The sequence below is a fragment of the Zonotrichia albicollis genome, chromosome 17 (assembly GCF_047830755.1).
Source record: "Zonotrichia albicollis isolate bZonAlb1 chromosome 17, bZonAlb1.hap1, whole genome shotgun sequence".
Lineage (NCBI taxonomy): Eukaryota > Metazoa > Chordata > Aves > Passeriformes > Passerellidae > Zonotrichia > Zonotrichia albicollis.
Genome location: NC_133835.1, coordinates 14,899,503 through 14,924,325, shown reverse-complemented (window position 1 = coordinate 14,924,325; position 24,823 = coordinate 14,899,503). Strand labels below are relative to the sequence as shown.

Genomic DNA, 24,823 nt, shown 5'->3' with positions numbered 1-24,823 from the left:
GGGGGGAAGGATCCAGCCACGGCCCTGCAGGAGGGTGCTGAGGGGAAGGGCGGCTTTGGGGGGTGATTCAGGGACAGAGCGGAGCCCACAGAGCTGCCTGCGTGCCCCTGCCGGCCGGGACATCCCTGCTCGGCGGCCGTGCCTCGGGAGCAGGGCAGGCAAGGAGCGAGGAGCAGCAGGAAAAGGCAGCAAAGAGCCCGGGCTGCAGCACAGCAGCTCAGGGCAGGAACGGGGCTCCGGCACCTCGGCTCTGCCCGAGCCTGCAGCCACGGCACCAACCCCGGGGGGCTCCCGAAGCCCCGGGGCCAGCGCAGGCTCCCTGCGAGCCCGGGAGGGGCTGGGAAAGGCTGGGGATCTGCCCCGGGATAGGCTGGGAAAGGCTGGGGGTCTGCCAGGACTGCAGAGGGGCTGGGAAAGGCTGGGGGTCTGCCCCAGGAGGGGCTGGGATCTGCCCCAGGAGGGGCTGGGAAAGGCTGGGGGTCTGCCCCAGGAGGGGCTGGGATCTGCCCCAGGAGGGGCTGGGAAAGGCTGGGGATCTGCCCCAGGAGGGGCTGGGATCTGCCCCAGGAGGGGCTGGGAAAGGCTGGGGATCTGCCCCAGGAGGGGCTGGGATCTGCCCATGACTGCAGAGGGGCTGGGAAACACGGGGAACTTCCAGCCCATCCAGCTCATGGTACCACATCCTAAATTACACACATGGGGTTAAGGTCCTTCCAGTTTTACTGAGTATTTTCTTCCCCTTTCTGACTTCCTCAAAAGTGTGGTTAGCCTCAAATCTGGAGAGGAATCAGTGAACAGCCTCAAAGCCAGATTTGAAGAGTAACTGGTTTGAAATACTAGAAAGTTTATGCCAAGACTTTAAATAACCACCCTCCATCCTTCTTGATATCCTGGTAAGAGAATGGTTGAGTACAAGACCTTTAATTTAATCACTGTATAAAATAGTATTTCCTGGAATTTTCTGGCAAATGAAACACTACTAAAGAGTTCATATTTCAGTCTTACATTTCACTGACTACACCCAGGACTTCAGAACACTGCAATCTGATGTTTAACTATAAGGTTTGCTAATAATAACCTTAGCAGGTACTGAGACAAGTGTGATGCACATTGATAAGAGGATACCAAGTTGTTTGTGTCACTGCTAAACAGATAAAGGCTGCTGCACTTCCCCACTGCACAGAGTTCTTATCTCATCACAGCAGAGTCCCCTCAGTGAATGCCCTCAGGCCCCTGCCCAGAGGCCACACTGCAGGCCTGGCCTGGCCAAACCAACAAACTCCATTTCAGTTTTTCTGCTGTCCAATTGACTTTACCTTCCAGGCTTGTGCTCCCCTTGTGGGAAGGGTCAGCATTCCCAAGCACTGCCCTCCTGGCCCCCAGGCCCAGAGCTCTGCACACTCGGGGGAGGATTTTCCAGGTGAAACCAGAGCTCCATTCATTGAGGAATTCACAGACCTGCCTTCCCCAGGATGCAGAACAAGCAAACCAGTACACTGCTATTTATAACTGTGTTCTACAGCACTGAACAGGAACAACACATTTCAGCCCAAGTTACTCTGCAGATTCTCAATAACCTTGAAGGAGATAAGTATTCAGTAAGTACTAAACAGAGAGGCCCCAGCAGGGCTGGGGAGCACTTGGAAAAACAGAGGCAAAAAAGGAGGAATGAATATAGTGAGGTTGGATTTACCAACCAGGAACGGAGCACTTGCATGTAATAAAGCAAATATTTACATTAAGCACAATACAGCAATTTATTTAGATGCTTAAATGAAGAATACAAAGGGAAATAAAGATCACAAAATTATACATACTACAACAGTGTGTCATATATTAGATGGTATAAATGAATACAACACCTTGTTGGTGTTAACTAAAGATAAAACTAAATATCCAAACCCAGCACTTTGTCTCAGTGTGCTGCTTCAACACAATACACTTTTATACAGATCTAAAAGGTGTCAAAATTAGTAGCTGCAAACTTGTTTCTTGCATGTGATTTTTCTTTTTTAGCTTAAAAGATTTCAGAAAATGGCTCTGAAATATGTTCGTCATCAGTTGTCATGTCAAGGATATTCAGAACAAGAAAATTCTATAATACAACAAAGGCCAGATATATTTTTATGTTGCTGGCCTCTGGTTGGAGATTGTACAAGGTTATGTGCAAAAACTAAGTCTGTCAAAATTCATACTAGAGCAGTCTCAAGCTTTGCTAGGGAAACTAGATACAGCATTTATTACACAGCAGGGCAACACTAAAAAAGAGAAACAGATCTATGATGGGTACACAAGAACAGTTCCATAAGCTTCACTTGAATAGGTCTAAAAGACTGTACAAATATACATTTCAACTATTCAGAATGATACATGAAAACTCCATTTGCCCAGAGTCTGCTATACAGGGCACCGGGTCGCTGGCACGGCGCTGCCAGAGGGGCCCCTTGGAAAGACACAACTCAACATGGACAAGGTGAACGGAGGGCTGGAAATGCAGATAAAATAATCCTCTGCTTTTCTCTGTGTGCATTCTGGAGCCACCAGCATTTCCATTTTCACATGAAGTTACTGTGCTCACGGCAGCAGGAGCCCCCGGCCCCTGGGCCAGCAGATCTGTACATGAGCCCGGGCAGCAGGAGCAGCCGGCAGGGCAGCGGTGCCCGGGCAGTGCCAGGGCAGGAGCAGCCGGCAGGGCAGCGGTGCCCGGGCAGCGCCAGGCCCAGGGCTGCTCACGCCTGCTGGCTGCTGAGCTCCACCCCGGGCAGGCTGCCGTGCATGGGCTCGGCCCCCACGGCCCCGAAGGCCTCGCCGTCCTCGCTGTCCATTGTGCTGCTCTGCCACTCCATCTGCTCGCTGGCCAGGCTCTCCTCCAGCTCGGAGGCGTTTTTCCATTGCGACTGGTCCTTGGACCAAAACCCTTCTACTTTTCCATAGGAACGATTCTTCCACTTTGACTGCTCTTCATCGCTTTCAGATCCACCCCCCTTGGCCTCCACAGCGGGTTTACTGCTCCCGGCATCTTCGCTTTGGGAAGACTCATCTGTCCACACTTCTGGTTTTACCTCCAATGCGTTGTCTTCAAAATCCGAAACCTGCTGGGAGCCAGGCCCGCTTTCAGACTGGGAAGCTCCATCCTTCCACTCCACTGCATCTTCCTGCTCATCCTGATCACCTTCACTATCTGAAACGTCACCCACCAGTTTTGTGGGCTCTTCAGCAGCAATTATCTCTTCGTATTTAGAGCTTTCCTCTTGTTTTTGCTCAGCCTTCTCTGGAGACTGTAGTGTGTTTTCCTCCAGGATTTCCTTGGCTAAGCTGTCCTGGGGGTCCTGCACTGTGCTGTCTGTCGAGGGTTTCCCACCCATGTCAGAGACGCGCTGGCCAAAGGGACTGCGGCTCTCGCTGTATTCCTCCTCTAGGTTTTCGTAGCTGTCTGAGGAACTGTCATTGTCTTTTTCTAAGTTGATTTTTTTATCAACAGTCTTACTGACATTGACCCTGGAATTCTTCTCGTCGTGGTTTTCAAACAGCCATTCAGCATCAAAATCCATCTCGTGTTTGACTTTGTTCAGCTCTTTCATGTTGAAGCCCAGCAGCACCCCAGGTTTGTATTTTTCACAATCCCTGACACATTTCTTCCTTTTGTTGCTGAAGTGAGACGCGATGTCAGATTTCCAGAGCCACAAACTGGCCGCCAGCTTCTCGATCTCTCTCCGAGTGGGGTAGGGCTGCTTATTGAAATACTTTGTAAGAAACGTTTTCCTGGCTTCATACGAATCATCTTCGTGACCCTTGGGGTCCAGTGCTAGAACTACAGGTTCTTCAGGCTTCTCCTCAAAGGCAGAGGGGGCGTCATCGTCGTCCATCTTCCTCTTCTTCATCAGGGGGAACTCCATGTGCTCGTAGGCGCGTTTCAGCGGCGCGGCCGCCGGGGACTGGCCCAGCCGGGACGAGCTCCCTTTGTCCTGCCCGTTCTGGGTCTTGCCCACGCCCCTGCAGTGCACCAGGTGCAGCGTTATGGTGGAGGCCGTCATGTTGCTCGTGTACACGCCCAGGCAGTGGATGCACTTGTAGGTCAGCTTCTTCTCCACGGGGTGAACCGTCTGAATCACCTGGTGCCTCTCCCGGAGGTGATGTGCCAGTGCATCGGAGATGGGGCCTTTCAGGATCGAAAAGCACAGAGGACACAGAGTTTTCCCCACATCTTTTTTGTAGGGCACTGCTGCTTGTGGAGAACTTTTGACGGGTACGTCAGATTTCTCCTGGATTTTGGGCTGTGGTTTTGGGGGGGCCGGGGGGGTGTTCTGAGCGTGGTAAGCTACGGATTCGGCGGGAGCATCCCGCAGGTTGTAGGTAGTGACAAGGAGGTGTATGTTCGTGTGGCTGCCCTGCTGCAATGTCAAATCAAAGGTGAGGGTGGAGTCAGTTTTAGGTCCCATCTCCTCGTCCACGTGCACCATGCGCATGTGGGCAGCCATCTTCTCCACGTCGTTGAAGGTGGAGCGGCAGTAGGGGCAGGAGAGCCCGTGGATCAGCATGTGATTGAGCAGCGTGTCCGTGGGCAGGTAGCGGTTACAGTAGAGACATTTGCTCGTGAAGTTGTGGATTTTCATGATGTAGTTGGCCACCGCAGGCACCTTCTCGGCCTTGTGCTCCTTCTCAAAGTGGACGCTGTACACGTTTTCGGGGAACAGCTCATTGCAGATTGTACAGATTTTCCACTTCTGCGTGGACGAGGTGTTGACAGCGGAAGGACCTGTAGCAGCCACGGGGGATTTGGAGCCAGACTGCCCCAGAGCTCTGGACGCCTGGGACTGCGACAGCGACGCCTGTTTGAGCTGTGCCGCCGATAGTGAGGAGGAGTTGGCAGACTGCAGCGAGTACCTGGCTGAGGCCTGGGACCTCTGCTCCCCTCCCAGCGTGTAAGGCCTTCCATTGCCACTCGCTGAAAACTGTTTCATGCTTTGTGATTGTTGGGAAAGAGAAACAGCCGCGTTGCCGCTGAGGCTGAGCCTCCCCCCTGGCTGACCAACGTAACTGGGGGGAACGGATTTAACCCCGTAATTGTTCTGCTGTAGGTGAACGTTTGACATCATATTGACTCCTGCAGAGTTTAACGTGGGCTTTGGTATAGTGAGTCTGTTCATCATCTGCTGTGACGAGAGCGAGCGGACGCTGCCAGCAGAGAGGGCACCCATCCTCTGAGGGAGTCCCATAGGCTTTTTATCCTGCGGTTTGGGAGCTATTAGCATCAAAGGTTTGGATCTGGGAACCACTACGTTGGTGTGACCTATCATTGCCGTGACCTGGTACCCGATCCGCTCGTGGTCTTCGATCACGTGCTGCACTAAAGCTTCGTAGGATTTCGGCATGAAAAGGCATCGTTTGCAGTGGATACCCCCCTCCTCTCGGGCACTGGAGCTCAACGGAACCGCACCATTGAGGGACTTTTCGCCTCCCTTGGCTACGTAAGGAGCAGCAACGTGCTGAAAATGTTCCCTGTAAATGTGCTTTCGAACGATTTCGTAGAGCGGGTCACGGTAAGTGCACTTCTTACAGTAATAAACAGCTTGTTCCACACTGTCAGCCTGCTTGGGTTTAAGGCTCTCGTGTTTGTTTTTATCTTTGAAAGTGCTGATGCCTCCACTCGGTGTACTGGCATTGGGAGCATGGAATATTTTAATGTGCGTTTCCAAAGTCTTTTTGTCCGCGTTGAAGGTACAGTAGGGGCAGTTGAGCAGGATCCTGTTCTCAAAGTCTTCGCTGTGAACATTCCGGAAGTGGCTCTTGTAGGCTGAAAAGAACTTCGAGGAGAAGGGACATGCACTGCAGCAAAAGGGCTTTGTCCGATAGTCCTTGAACAGAGAACAGAGCACAGACTAAATATTCAACTGCACTTCTCAGCAAAATAACACCCATGGTATTCTCTACACAACCTTTCTGAACACACTCACGAGTTCCTGGCAACTGCCTCAAACCTTCAATTCACTTTTCTCCCATTTCTGGCCTGCATCAGCCCCTAAAAAGCTGCTCAGATGAACACACATGATGTGTTGAGTGCCAAGGGCTCCCTCGGGGGTTTAGCCAGGACCTCGGCAGGTGAGGCTGAGTCAGAACTGCCTTTCCCTACCGGTCACAAAAAGCCTCCTCCCTGCAGCTGAGCTGCAAGAAAAGGTCCTTGTGAGCTCCTCTCTGGGGGAAAGCCAAGCAGGACTGTTTGAGGAAATGAGACTGTATCCAGATGAGATACTGCCCACCTGAATCTGCCAAACTTGACAGATGTAATATGGATCTATAACTTCAGCTATTTCAGTGTCTTTATCCATTACACACTTCAATAGCACAGATTCCTCCTGAGTGTCACAAGTCCTGTGCACTGAGCTACACTCAGGTCACAGGTGAGGGAGCTGGAGAGCTGCACTGCAGAAGGAAGCTGGAATATCTGCTCTGGCCTCCTGCTGAAGCCTCACACACCTGGTGGAAAGTGGCTCCAACAAAAAAACCAACCAAGAGCTGTCTCCTCTTATATTACAGTTTTTATTCTGGGTTACCTAGAAAAAGGGACATCAGTGTATTTTATGCAAGACAGTACTAAATGGTAATTTTCAGATTCACAGTAGGAATCCATGACAGGATGGGTCCCAGTTTCCTCTGTTGAGCTCGGAGGTGCTCACACAGGGATTCCTTTATAGAGAGGTTTCTGACCTCTCCCTGCTGGGATGACTCTGTCCTGCAGCCCCAGCAGAGATGCTGCAGCCCACATCACTTGCTTGAATCAACAGCATCATCTCCTCCCTCCAGTGCTGGCTCAACTCAAAATTCCTTTATTACTGGCTCAGAAACATCACAATAGCAGGACTTGCAGTGCCACTGAACTGCTGAGCAGAACTAGAAATGCCCAAAGCAGATGTGGGACACAGCCTGTGGGACCCAGAGCTGCACTGACAGTGACCCTGCACTAAGCAGCAGCATCCAGGGAAACAGCTTTGGAAGGGATGGAAACCAGGAATAAAACATCTAAGGAAAGGTGAAAGACCCATTGCCAATTGTATAAATGTGTTGATCCTTTGGCCAGAGGGCTGGTGAAATTGTGCTAGGCTTGGGAACAGGTGGGAACGGGCTCCTAAGGTGCAGCTGTTTGACTTGAGCAAGGACCCCCCAGCTCTGCAGCACTGGCCACCCAGGATCCTGAGACACACACCAGGAACAACTTCACAAAAGGAAGAAAAAAAGCACATAGCTTTTTGCTGCTCCTTGAGCTGCCAGCACCTGAAAATCAGTGAGGAAAACTGCAGGAAAAGCTCTTGGCATGTCTGGGAAACACCCTTCAGCATGACCCACTCCAGCCTCAGTGTCAAGTGAAACTCTTACCAACCTGGTTTTTTGTAAGCGATGGGTCCCACAGTCCCACGTCCTCCCATGTAGTGTTTTTCAAATAAAAGTCATTAGGTTCAAATTGCTTAAAATCCTGGAGAAGGGAAGATGGGAAGAGAGGACATAGAGTCAGCAGCAAGGCCCAAGGGCTCCCTTAAGCAATCCCTGAGCAGCCCTGCACGCTCCCAGGTGCTGCTGGCCAAGGCAGAGAACATCACTCAGGGCAGGGGGGAGTGTGGAGAGCACCTCCTGGGAGGGGGAGAGCTCTGCATGTTCTCTGTACCACAAAACACCTGCACAACATCTTCAGCACTTATCCTCCCGACCAGCCTACACTGTAATTACAAACTCATCTCATTCCAAAAGCAACCCTGGAGAAAAGCATTCCCAAACTGATGTGTGGCTTTGGGGTTTTTTTGTTGCTTTTTCTGAGGTTGGTGGTGTGGTATTTATTTTGTTTGATTGGTTTTGTTTGGCTTTTAATTAATTTCACACAGGAAGCTTTTAAAGTTGGACATGGGTGATGTCCAAGACTCCTAATTCTTATTTTAAAAATTATCTTATGAAGCATTTCTTTGGCATTTCACCGTTGGCATGAAGTCAGCCTGACCCAGGCACAGAGGTGATTCTGTAACTTCAGGACCTGCTGCAGCACAAACACTTCCTGAAAACCTCAGACCCATTTCTGCCCCAATATCCCACACCCATCCTGCTTCTTCCAGCATTCCTGGGTTTCAGTAGCCACTAATGTTTCTAGAAGTGTTTACAGGCACATTATATCTCAAGTTTTTAATTAACTCCTACTTTGTGTGGAACTTAAAATGGGTCTAAACAAAAACCATGGCATACACAAATATCTCCCTGTCCCCCTGACTCTGCAGCATTTTAGCTCTAACCCTTGCAGGTGCCATACTTACTTCTATATGTTCTTTACAGTACTCCAAACCAATGTCACTAAGTATTTTTTTCACAGTTTTCCGGGCCTTTCTTAAACTGCCAAGGTTGTTGACAGGAAGTTGGAACATAGTTTCTATTGGAAAAGAAGAGCAAGAGAAAGGTTTAAGTCAAATGTGTTTTGTTTGACAATGGTGCACTTTTCATTATCAGTAATTGTCTGCCCCATTCCCCCACAGAACTGGTCCCAGAGCTGTGCCATTCCCTAACACACCGTTACATTCTCTGGCCTGTCCTTGCTGAGGCTGCCCATGAGGCTGCACAGGGCACTGCTGAAAGGGCAACACACTGAGGGAACAGCTACTGCAGGAGCAATGGGCTGCCTCTGGAAATAACTTTCATTTCTTCAGAGTGTCTGTCTTTACCAGCCCTACACTGAAGTACTTCAGAACTCACTTCTCTCCTGTGCAATGTATCCCAACTGATCTGAAAACTGGCAAGCGGAGCTTCAAGGTTTGTGCCAGTCTTGCAAGAGATTTCAGTGGCTCTTCAGTGGTAAAGATGCTTCTTCTATTCTGCTGTAGGTAGGGTAAGAAATTAATGCTGTTTCCTCCCTCTACTGTAGTCAGAGCTTTAATGGGCTGAAGCTCTTTAGCAAACACCCTCCTAGGAAGAAGGGACCTGAAAGCTTGGTCAGATCCCTCCAGAGAGAGAAACCACTGAGGAAAGTCCAAGAGATGGCCTAAACCTCTCCATGTCCCTGGGAACTGTCAGCCTCCCTCCCATCAGTGCCCACAGTTCCACTGGGCCTGGCTGGGGCTGTCCTGCTGAAAGGGAACCCAACTCATGAACTGCTCTTCTCCTATGCTCTATCCATCCTCAGCTCTACTGGAAAAACAATGTCTAATACAACCTAGAGCAAGCCAGCTCCCTTTTAAAGACATGAAGAGTGATTTCAGTGCTTCAGAAATACCTCCAGTGACTGCATGATCCCATGTCTCAGAAAAAAAATCAGTGAAGCAGCTCAGTCAAGTATGGTCAGGATTTGAATTCATATTTTTCAAGTGAATTTCAAATCCCAGGAGATAATCAGAAATGTTATTCCTAGTGATTAACATGAGCTGCAGAAAGAGCAGTGCATGAACACAGTGCATGTTAAAGCTCCTGGCAATCTGGGCTGCCTTCTTTGAATCCCAAGTCCCCACCTGAAGAGTGAAGCCCTGTGCTTGCAAAGAAAAGCATTTTTTGTCCCATGACACAGCTAGAGCCAGTGCAGAGCTTGTCTGTAGGCACTGATCACTTCTACACCTGAGTCAGCCACAAGACTCAAAATACTGCTTGGTATCTAACAGCTGATTTCAAAATGCCACCAAACTTCTTCAGCAAAGGCATCAAATGCTTTCTCTTAATCCTGTGTCTAATACAGCTGAACAGGCCACAGGTACCACGATATACAGAAACTCTAAGAAAGTAAATTATTTCCAACTACCTGAAAACATCATCTCTGGTCTATCTGCAGCATCTTCTTGCCTCTGCCCCTTGCCTGCCTCAGTCAAATTTTAAAGACATGAAATTCCCTGGAGTTACCTATCACCACCCACCATAGCAGAGGACACAGTTGGATCTTCACACCTGAAACCTGAATTTCAAACTCCAGCTTTTTACATCAACCTTACTTTGCAAGTTCTGCTGGGCAGCTGAATCCAACTCACCTCATTGTAACAAAACCCCTCATCCTCAGGCATACACAGTTAATTTTATTTAGGAAAGGTCTGACTACTTAATCTTAGTGAGTGGAGAGTCAGCTACAGTCTGATACTATTACAGGCTGTGAGTACAACAAAAGCTTTTAGCATCTCCATCCATTTCTATTTATAGCAAGTAACTGCAGCTGTAATGTAAACATCACTCTGCTGGCACCTCCTTGGATGGGGACATAAAAGCAGTTGGGATTAAGCAGCCTCTCAAATCACCATCTAGGCATTAATGCTGCCCTGGAAATGAGGCATCCTTTATCTGACCAAAAGCTGATGTTTAAGGGAAGACACCTGGAGCATCTCTGACCACATCAACCTACACTGAATGCTGGGTGGAATGAATAAATGACTGCTTAAAACCAACCCCAGCAACACCCTGACTTGAAATCTCCAGGTAGGAGCCTCAGGTGCCTCAGAAGGCATATCCCAAAGCTCTCTCTCATAATAAAGAGAGAAATAAGCCAGAAATAAGCCTTTTATCTTGTTCAGGCACCCACACCTGTACGAGTTGGCCAGGGCTCTTCAGGAGGCCACTCCAGCTACCCCCCCTGCACTAAGGTAATTTCTTCATAGGATCACCATGGGATGGCCTGGCTGGGAAGGGACATTAAAGCCCATCCAGTTCCCCCCTGCCACGGGCAGGGACACCTTCCACTATCCCAGGTTGCTCCAAGCCCCATCCAACCCGGCCCTGGACACTTCCAGGGATGGGGCAGCCACAGCTTCCCTGGGATACCTCTGGCAGGGGCTCATAGGGAAGAATTTCTTCTTAATGTCTTCTAATTTCTTCATTTTATCTCTTGAGCTGAATGTTTCTTATAAGCATTCCATGAAATTTACACTTCCATTCAATTTTCACTAAATAAGTGACCTCAGGATAAAACTGCCGATGTGATTTCAACCCTTTTGTACATGATTAAAAAGAATGAAATATAGCATCAGTTTTAATTTCTCTTATGAGCACACGAGGTTCACCCTTCCCTTCCTAATGTTCTCATTTATTCCTACTATGAAAACTGAGAAAACATGAACTTTTTGGGGATCTGACTGACAACCAGAATTACCAACCACCCTGCTGAACAAAGCATTAAGTGTGAACAAGTGTGCAACACAGACATTTGTATTAGCAAGGTACAACCCCAGCCTGTTCTGTCCCATCGTGACTCAGCTCAATCTTGTCTTTCTAAAATAATCAGCAGTGTAAGAGCTCTAGTTCATTAAAGCAGGTTTTTAATCAGTTTTGAACTAAACGATACTATTTGCTGTTATTTCTGTGCATGCTTACAAAACACAACTGCTCTTACTCTGTTTTCCCCTCTCCCCCTCATCGTGCTCTGCTGCTTCACCAGGTCCAGCCTTCCTGTGCTCCTTCCCCCTCTCCTTTCTTGGCTGCTTCTTGGCCTCCTTGGTCCTTACCTCGCTCATTTTCCCATTTCTCCTCTTCCCTGTGCCAATTCATAGCGTCCACATTCTTTCGTCGTTCTCTCTCATCCTGTCTCCACCGCTTCTTGATATCTTTGTCCTTAACTTGTTCATTTTCTCTCCTCTTCTCATCATCCCTGTGCCATTTTATTGTTTCTGCATTTTTCTGCGGCTCCACGCTTCTTTTGAGATAGTCTTGTCGCCTCCTCCTCTTTTTTAACATATCCCTTTCCCTGGCACGAGCCTGCTTTTCTTTCTGGGAAAGAAAAGCTTTACGGGGCATCATGAGCTGCTGCTGTACCTGCAATAACATCGCATCCATGGAATGATCACTCTGAACATGCACTCAGTCAGGCACAACAGCTCACCTGGAGCTCCACACTTCACACCCAGGCAATGCCCTGCTCAGTGCCCTGCTCCTCCTCTGCCCTCCTGAGCCGGGCTCGCTCCGAGCTGGGCCAGCCTCGGGGCCACCTCAGTGAGCCCAGGGATGCTGGCTGAGCAGTGGCAGTGGCATTTCTGTCCCCTCCCTGCAGCTCCTCCTCCCCCAGGGCCTCTGGCAGCCCCTTGGCTTTGCTGCTCCCGCTCAGAACAGGCTGTGGGTGGACAGAGGTGTGAAGGGAACTTGGGGACCTTCAAACCAGTCCCCTCTCTTCCTGGAGAGATGCATTTAATCCAACTTAAAGGTGCTAATTTTTCTTTCCAGACCTCCATCTCCACCCACTTTGGGTGAAAATGGCTCTCTTGGCTGGGAGGAGGGAAGGGGGATTAGGAGACAAGCCACAATCTGAAAAATTGTGTAAGCTTTGTTTCCTGGGGAAACCTGGCCAAAACATTTAACTGCAGTTAATGAAATAAGTCCTGACTCATCTACCCAGACTTCCTCCAAGTGTGTTATGTCTTGCTATTCACAGGAACAAAGGGAAAAAAATGAGACTATTTACTTGGAGTTTCTGCTGACAGCATTCCTGAGGGGTGGGGCTTCTTGGGGCTGGATTTTGAGGCTTGGGGCACTTTGTTTCAATGGAGACTACATTTAACAAACTGTATTTACTTTTGGTCATTTCTCTGTAGTCACCCAACACATTCACATTTTCAAATGTAAAAGTGTGAGTACCTGCAATTTTGAAATCATGGAAGAATTTATATCATTATTGATAACCTTTAAATATTTTTCTGTACACACTGAGCAATGTTTCAGTAAAGGAAAACTGCAGTTGTAGGCCAGGTTTGAGTTCTTTGGATGGGTTTTTGTTAAGTTTTGAAGAAAGATTTGCAGAGGTCTAATCAAAATGAAAACTGCAGAAATGACAAAATTACTAGATTACAATACTTAAGCAAAGCCTAAAACAAAATGAAACAAATGTACTTTTAAAATTTAGCTACCTTATGGAAAGCACTTGTTCCCAGCATGCAATACTCCATCTTTTTCCTACAGAAAAAGCAATGTTTCAAACCCTTATTCTAAAAGCTGCTCCTTTCCCCTACAATACATCCCACCCCACACACTTTAACCCTCTGCTCTGGTCTATTGCCTTTGTTAGGTCTGTATCATGATCCCGTGGCTTTCATTCCAATAATTCAGCCCCAAATTTATTAATATCCATAATAATGCTAAAAGGGAAGGGCTGAAGCAGAGTCAAATACCATAATAAAAAAAATCATGCAGTGTGGTAACACACTAGTACATAAAATTCAGATTATGCTAAAAATGACTTCATTACAAGGGTGGGTAGCTCTCTACCAGACAGCCTGGGTTTGGGTATTAAATATTTCTCAGTAACAGTTGGCATTCAAATCAAAAAGCAACGGGAGCCCAGGATCAGCGCCCTCAGTGCCACCCAGCCACTGCCAATCTGTACCACAGTTTCAGTTCTCTGTGGGCTGGGTGCCAGGACATTACTGCTGTTTACTAGAGCAAACTTAACTCATTATCTTTGTAAGTGTACATTATCATTACAATTTTATCAGTAACCTGCTTCAATTTCAATAACAATAACATGAAACACATCATGCAAATGATTTTCCCTCCCCCACCCAAGGCAAGTAGCAACATTTCAATCTGTCATTGTTGTATTTTCTTTCATTTGTTTCTGCTGCTGGGAGCTTTTCCCCCTTTGGTTTTATCTTTTCACAGGATTCTCCCCTCCCTTTACACAGCCCACTTTAACTGATCAGTTTATAGACAAATGATAGAAAATACCTCAATAAAAAGCATTTCAGCTGAATTTCCAAAATTAAACATTTCACTTGAGATTCAAATAAGTAATGTCATATTCCAAGGAATATCTTAAAGGGACATCCAACTTAAATTGCAGATCTTTGAACTTTCCTATCTCAAGTCAGAGTGTTTCCCCCAGTTTGTTTAGCATTCCAGAATCATCTCTCTTGCAGTCTCAACTAGCTTTCACTTTCACCTCTGATGGTTTTAAACCGGCAGAAGAGTGAGAATTTTAAACCAGGAAACCAATTAATCTGCAGTGAAGCTGCCAGAGTGATTGATCCCAAAGCCCCCCAACCTCTCAATTTTTCTAGAATCCAAGTTGGTGTTCCTTTAAGTTCAAAATGTCCAAACCTCAGAAGCAAACAGTCAAAACTATCCTTTTTTAGCCCATACTTTGGCAAATGAAAACCTTTACTCCTCCCCATCTCTGCAGTACTTCTGACGAGGCATTTACCTCCAAAATGAATGGTGCTTGGGCGTCTCAGACTCATTGGACAAGCTTCAAGCACAGCCTCCAAAGCCAATTCTCCTTGCAGAACGCCCCCTCAGGGCTCCGTTACACCCCCTGGGGGAGCCCAAGGCCCGGGCACAGAGGAAGGCTCATATCCTGCTGGACAAAACGGAGAGCAGAGACAAGAGATAAGAGGTGCGATAAGGGCAGTGTCACACTGCCAGGTACAAACCGCAGCCGTGCCTGTGCGGGGGCTGCAGGGCAGCTGTGCTGCAGCAGGTCCGAGCACGTTTGTGCTCCAGGCTTGTGCTGGGGACTCTGCAGGGCTCAGCTTTCAGCTCGGGTACCCAGGGCACAAACCCAGCAGGGCAGAGGCTGGGAACGCTCCTCCTCACCCTCCATCCCCTCTGCAGCGCTGGGCCTCAGCCCCATGAGCACCTGGGGCACCACAGCACAGCTGCGCCTGGCCCCTCAGGGACACTGGCACCACCCTGGCACACTGGCACCACCCTCGGGCACTGCCGCCATCCTGGGACATTGCCACCATCTCCATCCCGACACTGCCGCCATCCTGGGACACTGGCACCACCCTGGCACACTGCCGCCACCCTCGGGCACTGCCGCCATCCTGGAACACTGTCACCATCCTGGGACACTGCCGCCACCCTCGGGCACTGCCACCATCCTGGAACATTGTCACCATCCTGGGACATTGCCACCATCCTGGGACATTGTCACCATCCTGGGACACTGTCACCACCCTGGGACATTGTCACCGCCCTGGGACACTGCCGCCATCCTGGGACATTGTCACCATCCTGGAACATTGTCACCATCCTGGGACATTGCCACCATCCTGGGACATTGTCACCATCCTGGGACACTGTCACCACCCTGGGACATTGTCACCGCCCTGGGACACTGCCGCCATCCTGGGACATTGTCACCATCCTGGAACATTGTCACCATCCTGGGACATTGCCACCATCCTGGGACATTGTCACCATCCTGGGACACTGTCACCACCCTGGGACATTGTCACCGCCCTGGGACACTGCCGCCATCCTGGGACATTGTCACCATCCTGGGACATTGTCACCATCCTGGGACATTGTCACCACCCTCGGGCACTGCCACCATCGTCCCACACTGCCACCATCCTGGGACATTGCCACCATCTCCATCCCGACACTGCTGCCATCCTGGGACATTGTCACCATCCTGGAACATTGTCACCATCCTGGGACACTGCCGCCACCCTCGGGCACTGCCGCCACCCTCGGGCACTACCACCATCCTGGGACATTGTCACCATCCTGGGACATTGCCACCATCTCCAACCGACACTGGCACCACCCTCAGACCCTCCCTGGGAGGTTCCATACAAACAGGTCCCACCTCACATGACAATGGGACATCCAACAGGTGACACGGCCTCCAGCCACAGCCCTGGGGACACACAGACATTCCTCTGGTAAGCACTCAGATTAAAACTGGCAGAGCATGGGGGGTTTGGGAAATGGCACGTAAATGATCACACTTTGTGGGAAGACTGATCCCTCTTCAACTGACAGCAGCCACGGACAGAAAGTCAGTCTTGCCCATAGTGCAAACACAACAGGTACCGTTAGAGCCATAAAAGCTGAAACTACCAAATCTAAAGTTTATAAAAGCAAAACTTGTTGAGTCATTAATAATTACTCTGCCAGGGAGTAAGGCAATATAAATTGTCAGATTTTAATCTCTTGATTACTCAGACAGAACAGCCTCAAGTACAGAGTGCTTTTCTTTGGCAAGTACACTTCCAAGACAAGACACTACAATATTTTAAGAAATGAAAAAAGACAACATTTTTAAAATACTTCACATGGCAGCAAACCTGAATACTGGAATATTGCACGTGCTTTATTATCAAGACCATCACCTACACCCTCAGCCACACAAAGATGGGTTATTTTGTTTCACAGTGACCATTTTGTTTCACAGTGACCACAGAAGGCAGACTTTGTGTCCCTGTGTGTCCAGCAAGTCCAAATGAGCTCTCTCCCAGGAGTCCTCCCTGCAGCAAACACACTTCTGGGTGAGGACCCATCAGCCTCGAGAGCAGATCAGAGGCAATTACTGCATCAGGCTGATGACACTGAGCTCAGTAAGTACTTCATCCCATGCTGGGTCTCCCAAACACTGAGGATCATTTCCCTGTGCTGTGCTGCTGACAAGGATCCCCGAGCATCTGGCGTGCTTCTTATGTTATGTCATCCAAATGTCTTTGATTTTAGCCACTATTTTGCCAGTATTTCAAGCTGAAGAAGTTACTGGTTTATACCTAACAGCCCAAGACAGAATCATGCATCAGAGCTGGCAGCAGCTCCGTCTTCCTGGGCAAGATAAAACAAGACTTGGTTTCTTGATACTGTGTGTTTTATTTCCCTACTCCAGCTGCATTTGAAACAAGGTAACTTTTAACAATTTGCCCAGCAAACTGCCTTTCATAGTCTGCTCTAGAAGCCAGCCATGAAATAGATTTGCAGAGAAAGCTGGTAGTGCAACACTGAGTGAAATCCCTTAAAATACAGGGAAAATATGCAAGAAAATGAACCTGTGGTTCCCACAGCAACAGAGAAGCTGCCTCTCTGTGTATGCAGGTTAAATGATGCTCTGTAGTGTGATGGTGTGGAATATTCTATATTCACAAGAGGACAGTGATGGCCTGTCCCTGACACCTGACAATTCCATGACAGCTGAGCAAGGAACAGTGATAGATGGGAAGCACAAGGGTTATCTCAGGGAAGAGTGAGCAACTGGAATAGAAGTATCAGAAAAAAGGAATAGAATTATCAGAGAGAAGAGAGAATTTTGGAGAACAGAAATTACTGAGAGCCCTCCTGAAAGTAAGAGTTGCAATTAACTCTCTCTGCTCCCTGTACAGAGAGAATGATTGAAGAGTCTCTTCCAACACACCTCTCACTGGCTGACACTGAGCATTTTCACTTTCTTCCCAGGGACTCTTCCCTTCCCTCCTTCTTGAAGCATTTCTGGCCTAGTTTAGTGAGGGCTGTGCACCCACACTCCTGTGAGGGTAATGAGATTTGTTCAGCAGCACATCTGAAACGCCAGACAAGGAGAGCTCCTTTGCAGTGCCCTGCAATCCCGAGGAGGCTGTTTGGTAACAGCAGTGACACTCCCAGCTGAGAGCCCTCCTCAGCCCAGGGGCCACCTGCAGCAGGGAGCTCTGCCCACAGCAGGGAGGGCTCCAGCAGGGATTTGGGGTGCAGAGCCAGCACCCCCTGCTCTGAGTGAGCCCCAGCTCGGGTGTGTACCCAAAAGAGGAATCAACACAAACCCTAAGTGACACCCTCTGGAAAGCCCAGCTCTAAAGCTGAGGATATCACCCTGATGGAAACCCCCAGCTGCAAGCTGCTACCTGGACAAAGCACTGTAAGACTGACACACTGCAGCTCTCCCTCACAGGCACACAGGCAGTTTGTTAACAGCCCCTCTGTCAAAAAGCCAAGCATTTAAAAATACTAAAAACCACTTCAGAGACAAGATCAGCAACTTCCAAAACCAGTTTCAAGTTGTGTGTAAAATCAAAAGGACCATTTCACACCACTTCTCAGGGCATCCTACACAAACACGGCCTCAGGAGAGAAGTCCATCTAAAACGTGGTACTGAAGAAAACCCCACCTTATCCTGGGGAGGAAATTCTGAGACTAAAAACGTTTAACATCCTGTTTCAGTGGTTACAGGCAATTTTCAGCAAAGGTTTATGAAACTCTGGTTTATACCTTTTTGTTTGGGCTTGCTGCCTAGCCTCAGCTTGACTCTTGCATTAAGAACTCCCAACTTCCCACCCAAGGAAGAACTATGGAAGGCAGTTGTAGTGAAAGGAATCAGTAAGGCTGTGCCTCAGTGTCCATTCATTCTTTATTTAAAGGCTATAAAACCACCTTTTGCAGTCCTGCAGACAGGGATCTCCTAAGTCATTCACACACTTCTCATTCTTGCTCAATTTCTGGAATTTTCCACTGGAGCCCGAAGCTCCATCTGGTGGGTGTGGACACTCACTGCAAAACTGAGCAGGAATTAACTGTTTCCTCATCAACTTTGCTTCAGCAGGAGGAGTCCTGGGCACTGTGGCATCTCTGTGCCCCCATCTGAAATACAAAATGGTCAAATTTTGATTGCTCTGGGAACCACAACTCCTTATTTCTGTTCTGATGAACAATCTGCTTCCCCAGGCTCTGCTGGGAACTGGTGCATTTTCTGATTTTGATGATGTAGGCTGAGGTATGTTAAAGAATGCTGGTAGCTGCAGCTGAATGTTTTCTGAGGGATCTTTTCAACACACATGATAAGGGCCACATCAACTCTGGCAACCTCTGTTGCATTCTGAAAAGCACTTTGAAATCCTGTTCATTCTCTAGGGGACAAGAAATCCTGAATTAGAGACACTCACAGCTCCAGAATTATGCTTGCACACCTCCTGCCATCTTAGGGAATATCTTTTGTGAGTGTTCAAGACCTCCACAGATAAATGTTTATATGCACACAACATGGGCAGCTAAATCAATATTCAATACACATCCTCAGTGTGAGAGTCGGGCTTGTTCAGGGCTATTTCTAAAAGATTTTGGTGTGAAATGCAATAAAGCCTGCACATCTTGCAGAAATTTGAAATCCAGCCTGGAGATCATTGAAGCACAAAGGATATTATTTGCTTACACCATGATATCCACACCTCAGTGATCAGGAAAAAACGGCTGCATGAGTATGCTCTACAATTCCAAAATAATCCTCATCTAGATTGTAGCTAAGCATGAGCAATCCCAGAATAAAAATAATTTTGGAAACAGAAGCATGATTAATGAATGAGCAGTTACCATTTAAATTAAATCAAGAATCACCTTTAAATTTTCAATCCAAAGCTCACAAAAACATTTGTGTAATTAAACAAAGCAGCACAGTAGTTGCTGTAAAACGTGCAAGAACAAAGCAAATAATCAATATACACGTAATTTATGATTGGATTACACTGACTGGGAAACTGCAGCCAGATCAGACTGCAAGTGAAAATGGTCCCCTGCCCTCTGTGTCATTTCCTGACATCAGCACTGTGTCAACAGCCAGAGCAGAGGCCTGATACAGCCAGAGGAGTGGTTTGGGGCAGAGCAGCTCCTTCCCTCACCCAAACAGCGGTGCTGGGCTCCAGCCAAGCCCCGGGGCAGCAGGAAGCAGCTCCAGCCCTGCCCTGGCAGCTCCCACACACAGACAGACACAGACACAGACAGAGATATACACAGGCACAGATACACACAGACAGATACACACAGACTGATACACACACACACTCACACACAGACACACACACAGGCACTCAGGTACGCACACCCAGAGCACACAGCAGCCCTGCTGTGCCCTCAGCAGCCACAGGCACACAAAAGAGCACAGCAATACTTTGCCCAGCCCATCCAAAGCCCCGCCAGTGCCCGCTGTCTCAGACAGCAGATCCAGCAGATACTGGAGGGATCTCGCCAACTGGCTGCATCTGAGTTTTCCAAGGGTAAAAATAGGCACTGAAGGAGGCTGGTGCCGCTTGTTTTCCCTTGCCTTACACTTCACACACGCGAGGCACCAACGCTGCCATTACAACAGGAAAGGCTGTAAACAAGAGCTCCAGCTCAGTCTTACACTGCACATTTCTTACCTCTCCCCTTCTGCCTAAGCACAGCGCCCAAGGCTCCAGTCCCTGCCTACACTCCAGCGTTAGGCCACCTCAGCTACTGCTGTCCTCCAGCTGCCTCAGGAACCTTCGACAGGCAAAGGCCTTCATAGCAACAGCAATGGGAAACAAAACAAAATAGAAGATCACGAACTTGAATTTGACTCTTTAGGTGAAAAAGCATTTCAAGACCACTGTCGTGCCCACTGAGACTTCCAGAGCCATCTTGTCCCCTGACTGCTGCTGCTATGAAGCTGCATCACCACCAGCTTCCTTGGCCCAGCTGCAGCACGAGCTCAAGCTGTGAGATCCAGAGCCCCATCAGGAATCACTGCACACAGAGGGAGAACAGGGTGAAAGACAGCATTGGCTGAGACCTGGCAGAGGAGCTGGGGCAGGGAAGAAACAGCCAAAAGTGAAGGCAGGCTTGAGAGCAGGCCCTGTCCTCCACCTGCAGCACCGGAGGAGTGGGAGTGCTCCCTCAGGGAACAGCTGCTCACACAGTTGCTTTATTTCTCTTTACTGTTGAGTGTTTTAGATACAACTTGAGAAGCAGACATTAAATGAAAGATTTTTGCCAAGTGATCTGCATACATCTGTAGGTGTGATGTGTCCACAAGGTCAACTACACAGGCCTTGGACTCCACAGCCACTCTCAGTTTTCATCTAAATAATCTCTAATGCCACCTTAAAAAAAACACCAAAACAAAACCCAGTAAGGATATAAATGGCGGTAACTGAAAGTGACTCACTGCAGAAAAAATGGTATTTACTCCATTCTTACTCCAAACCATCAACCCTCATTCACATTCAAGAGCACTACAGAGAAATCAGAGACACTAAATACAAGCTCCAGTTTGCCTTCTGACACCAGAGCTGCAGTGAAGCTCTAACAATGCAGTTCTTGCCTGGAGGCACATGGCCCTCAGGTAGATAAACAGGAGTTCCACCCTCTCAAAAGCCTTTACTCAAATCTGGAACACCCATCTGATTTTCAAACCACACTTCAGCTCCTCCTGAAAGCTCCAAAGGAACAGGCCAATGTGGCCATCCTGCCTAGGCAGCAAGGGCATTCTTCCCAAATGTGTCAGGTGGGGCAAAGTAAACCTCCCACATATACTAAAGGCACAGGATTTCTTTTTAGTGAAACTAAATTAACATCAACAAGGGTTCTTTTTTTCCAATGCAGAGACTCAGAGCAGCACCTTTCATGGTCATCTCCATCTCTTACACTATCAAGAAACACCACTAGCAACAGATTTATTTCTATGAGCAGAACTATCTCCCCATTAGAAATTATTCTGTTACAATTATGTTCATAGGAACCATACCCTATATATATATATATATATATAGGGTATATATATATATATAGGGTATATATATATATATAGGGTATATATATATATATGTATGTCTGTGTGCAAATCTGGGCACAGAGCAGCTCTTGACTCAATATAACAAAAAAATCGTGAGATGCTTGTTTAGATACAGGCCAGCACAGTCAGCTGCTGCCTTTTCAAACAAGCATGGTGTGTGCATCTTAAAGAAAATAATCCCACTACATGTAGCATTATTAATATACAAACTCAGCTGCACTAATGACTTTTAAAAAATTGTCAATTTTGCCCGTGCAGGTAGAGCAGCTCCAATGGCACCTGTGAAACAACACAGTGAGCAGCTGCAGCCCCAGAGCTGTTCCCTGCCTCTCCTGGCACCTCTCCTACAGACTTTAAACTCGTCCTCCTCAGATCTGATACTGCTTTGTTCATTCCCAATAGAATTTTGTCTCCCTTAAACACCTCAAGTAGTGGAGCAAAGATGATTTCCCCTTTCTGAAAATAAAACCCCACAAAAACTACCCCAACACATTTCCTATGAAGCTGCTAAATGTTACTTGCAGCTACCTCAAACATATTAACCTAGGAGCACCATCTTTGCTTCCACAGAATCACTTGCTTCAATTTCTTTCTTTGCATCAATCAAATCTGCTGCCATCTTAATAACAAGCTATAAAATACACATTTGGACCATATCACTTATGACTACTGATAAGATTCTGATACATTTCCGTATTCCAGGAATTCTACTGTAAACTTCAGTGTTTACTTTCAGTATTTATGTTATTACAGTGTGGCAAAGCTGAGCTGGGAATTATCAGCCGTTATTCACCCTGCAGTGTGTGAGCAGCCCCAGAACAGTGTCCTGCCTTTCCCTGCAGCTCACAGTGCTCAGAGCAGCACAGGGACTGGGGCAGCACCAACAAGTGAGAACTCACACTTAACCCACGCTGTGGCACTAACAGGGACCACTGTGCCCGTGGCAGGGAGCACTTCTGGCCACTGGCAATGTCTGCACTACCCACAGAAAATCCACCACGTTCCTGCGCTCAGCCTGAGGAGCACACACACCTTCCTGGTGTGCAGCTGATGCTGAACGCTGCGGGGCACGAACTTTCCAAAACAGTCAGCAAGTTCCTCTTCAGTCTTCCTCTCCTGTGAAGACTTCTCATTGCCAACTGTGGCACTGGGTCTGTCTCACCTGCAGGCAAAGGAGTCACCTTTCACCTTCCCCAGCACACCCAGCAGCAGCTACCTCCCTCAGCCTAACTCAGTGCACTGCAGGCTCTTCATGACAACACACCCTGAAGCAGAAATAGTGGTAACATAAAGAGATGCCTTCTACAAACCTGTCTGATGGACCAGCGCTTCTATTAAAAACAAAAAAAATTACTTTTAGTAATGGGGCACTAAAACGGTATCAGTTTTCAATGACCTCAGAGATGTCCCCTGGGAGCATCTCATGTCTGCTGGATACCAAAAAGTCACTCTTGAATGCTAGCTAAGAAATAATGCTAAATTGAGCAAAGGACATCTAACTACCAAAAACAGTGCAAAACCATCTACCTTAGTGTCAGTTTTGGAGAACAAGTTATTTATTGTGTGTCAAAAAGGACATCTCTAGGTAGACTGAAGGTGGAAATATATGCTGTAAAAATCTTCAGAAAAGGTAACCATTATGTTACAACTCATCAGCATCTGGTGTAATTCTCTTAACAATTCTCCTCTGTTGTCTCCTTTAAGATTTCAGCACATACCATGGTAATGTTCATCTACTGATATCAAATTACTGCTCAACATCTGCAACTGCACATCTGCAAAGGAACCAAGCTTTGGTTTGGTTTGTTATTAAAAGCAGGGAAAAAAAAAAGCTTTTCTATTTCTTAAGCAGACTGATCCATCTTTCTCACCTAGAAGGATGACAACTTGTGATTATGAGTTTGCAGAGTCCTGAAGTGAAAGTTTTCCAAGTAGGAGACCCTGCAGGAGGGAGCACTGCTGAGGCACACAAGGCTGAGCTGCACAGCAGCCAGCTAAGGTCGGTCCATGCTACCCTGACAGGTGGGGTAGCACTTCCAAGCAGAAATAGACAACAGCAGCAAAAATAAATAGAAACACAGCTACGAAAATAAACCCCACAACTTAAGGAAAAGGGGGCTTTCTCTACAAGGAACACAAACCTCTCTGACCTACCAAACGGCCTACATACACTCAACAACCATCAACAGCTGGCAGCGCCCAGCTCGAGGGCACTGCCCTGCGGTCCCAGACAAAGCCCCTCGAGGCTCGCCCCATAGCGGGGGCTGCAGCCCCGTGCCTGGAGTCGGGACAGTCAGCGGGCCCGGGAGCCCCGGCCGGGCGGTGACAGGAGCCCGGGAACCCGGCAGGGCGCTGACAGGGGCCCGGAGCCCCGGTCCGGCGGTGACAGGAGGCCGGAGCCCGGGCCGAGCCGCCCGGCGCCCGCTCCGTCCCCCGCCCCCCGCCGCAGCGGTGCCCGGCGCGCAGGGCGCCCCCTGCCGGCTGCCGCCGCGCAGCGCCCCAGCCGGGCTGCGGCGGATTCGGGGGGGCCGGGGGTGTCACGCCCGCGGCCGCTGCCCGGAGGCACCGGGGGTGCGCCGAGCCCCGGGCACCGCGCACGCACTGCCACTTGTCCGGGAACCCCCGCCCGGGCTGCAGCCGCCGCGGGAAAGGGTGCGTGGCACGGGGGTATTTGTCCGGTGCGGCTGCCAGGCTCCGGGTTTGGTGTCTCCCGCCTTTGTCTCAGCACCGGGTGTCGGTAACTGCAGCCCGGGGCAGGGATGGGTGAGGCAACGGCACTGCATCCCGCGGCTGCGGCTCGGGATGGCAGCGGCGGATCCCGCCTTTTCCCGCGGGCAGGGACCCCTCGGCTGCTCCCATTCATCGCGTCCCCGGCGCCGCTCCAGCACCAACTCCGCCGGCGGGGCCCGGTGCAGCTGCACACCGGGATGCCGGACGCGGCCGGCAGCCAGCGGTCCCGCTCCCTCGGGCTGCCGGGACACGTCCGTGTGGGGAAGGGAGGCGGCCGGGGCCAGCGGCGGGGAGGGAGCAGCGCCGCGGTCCCCGCAGCCGCCGGGGCTCCTCAACATGTGTGCGGGCGGGGAGGGGCCGCTGCCAGCTCCGCACGCCCGGTGCGGCGGGCAGGGCGGCGGGCACGGCGCGGGATGCCCGGGGGAGGGAGGGGGCGGTCGGGCGCTGTCCCCGCCCGGGTCGCACCGCGGACCCGCGCTCGCACCTACCTGACCGGGCTCTCCTCGCAGCGAGGGCGGGCTGGGGCGGGGGGGGCCGCCGGACCCTCCCCGGCGCCGCCCGGTCCCGGGGCGGGCGGGCGGAGCGGAGCCGCCGGCGGCGCGGGGGAGACAAAGGGGGAAATGACGGGGAGGGGGTGCAGTGTGCGGGGCGGGCGGTGCGGAGCGGCCCCGGGGGCGGGGGCGGCGGTCACTGGGCCGGGTGCCCGGGGCGGGGGCGCGGGCGGGGGCAGCGCCCGGGCCCCTCAGACAATACAGCCGGGTCCCGCTGCCCAGAGCCTGCCCGGGCCAAGATGGCGGCCGAGAAAGAGCGGAAGTGACGCCAGACCCTCATTAGCATACGGGACTCATTGTCCGGCGGGAGGGGAGGGG

The 24,823-nt window shown here is 49.6% G+C and overlaps 1 protein-coding gene across 3 annotated transcripts; it reads right to left on the bottom strand.

Annotated features, from left to right (window-relative positions):
* Positions 1-1,743: 1,743 nt before the first annotated feature.
* On the bottom strand, positions 1,744-24,585 carry ADNP (activity dependent neuroprotector homeobox). Of its 3 annotated transcripts, none has more exons than XM_074553853.1 (7): positions 24,443-24,585; positions 14,126-14,281; positions 12,834-12,879; positions 11,442-11,748; positions 8,292-8,404; positions 7,376-7,468; positions 1,744-5,855 (listed from the first exon to the last, which is right to left on the bottom strand). In XM_074553853.1, exons 3-7 carry the CDS (start codon positions 12,870-12,872, stop codon positions 2,730-2,732), a joined length of 3,678 nt encoding a protein of 1,225 aa, XP_074409954.1. In that variant the 5' UTR covers positions 12,873-12,879; positions 14,126-14,281; positions 24,443-24,585; the 3' UTR covers positions 1,744-2,729. The 3 variants fall into 3 exon arrangements, with proteins under 3 accessions (XP_074409954.1, XP_074409953.1, XP_074409955.1); XM_074553852.1 differs by having other exon boundaries at positions 14,126-14,278; positions 24,443-24,584; XM_074553854.1 differs by lacking the exon at positions 12,834-12,879 and having other exon boundaries at positions 14,126-14,278; positions 24,443-24,584.
* Positions 24,586-24,823: the final 238 nt, after the last annotated feature.

Bases quoted from the DNA above. Each gene is read 5' to 3' on its own strand.
- ADNP (XM_074553853.1), bottom strand. From the start codon at position 12,872: ATGGAGTATTGCATGCTGGGAACAAGTGCTTTCCATAAG. The intron at 11,749-12,833 runs GTAGCTAAATTT...ATGTTATTGCAG, and splicing joins GAACAAGTGCTTTCCATAAG to GTACAGCAGCAGCTCATGAT. The intron at 7,469-8,291 runs GTAAGTATGGCA...TCCCTTCTCCAG, and splicing joins ACTGTAAAGAACATATAGAA to GATTTTAAGCAATTTGAACC.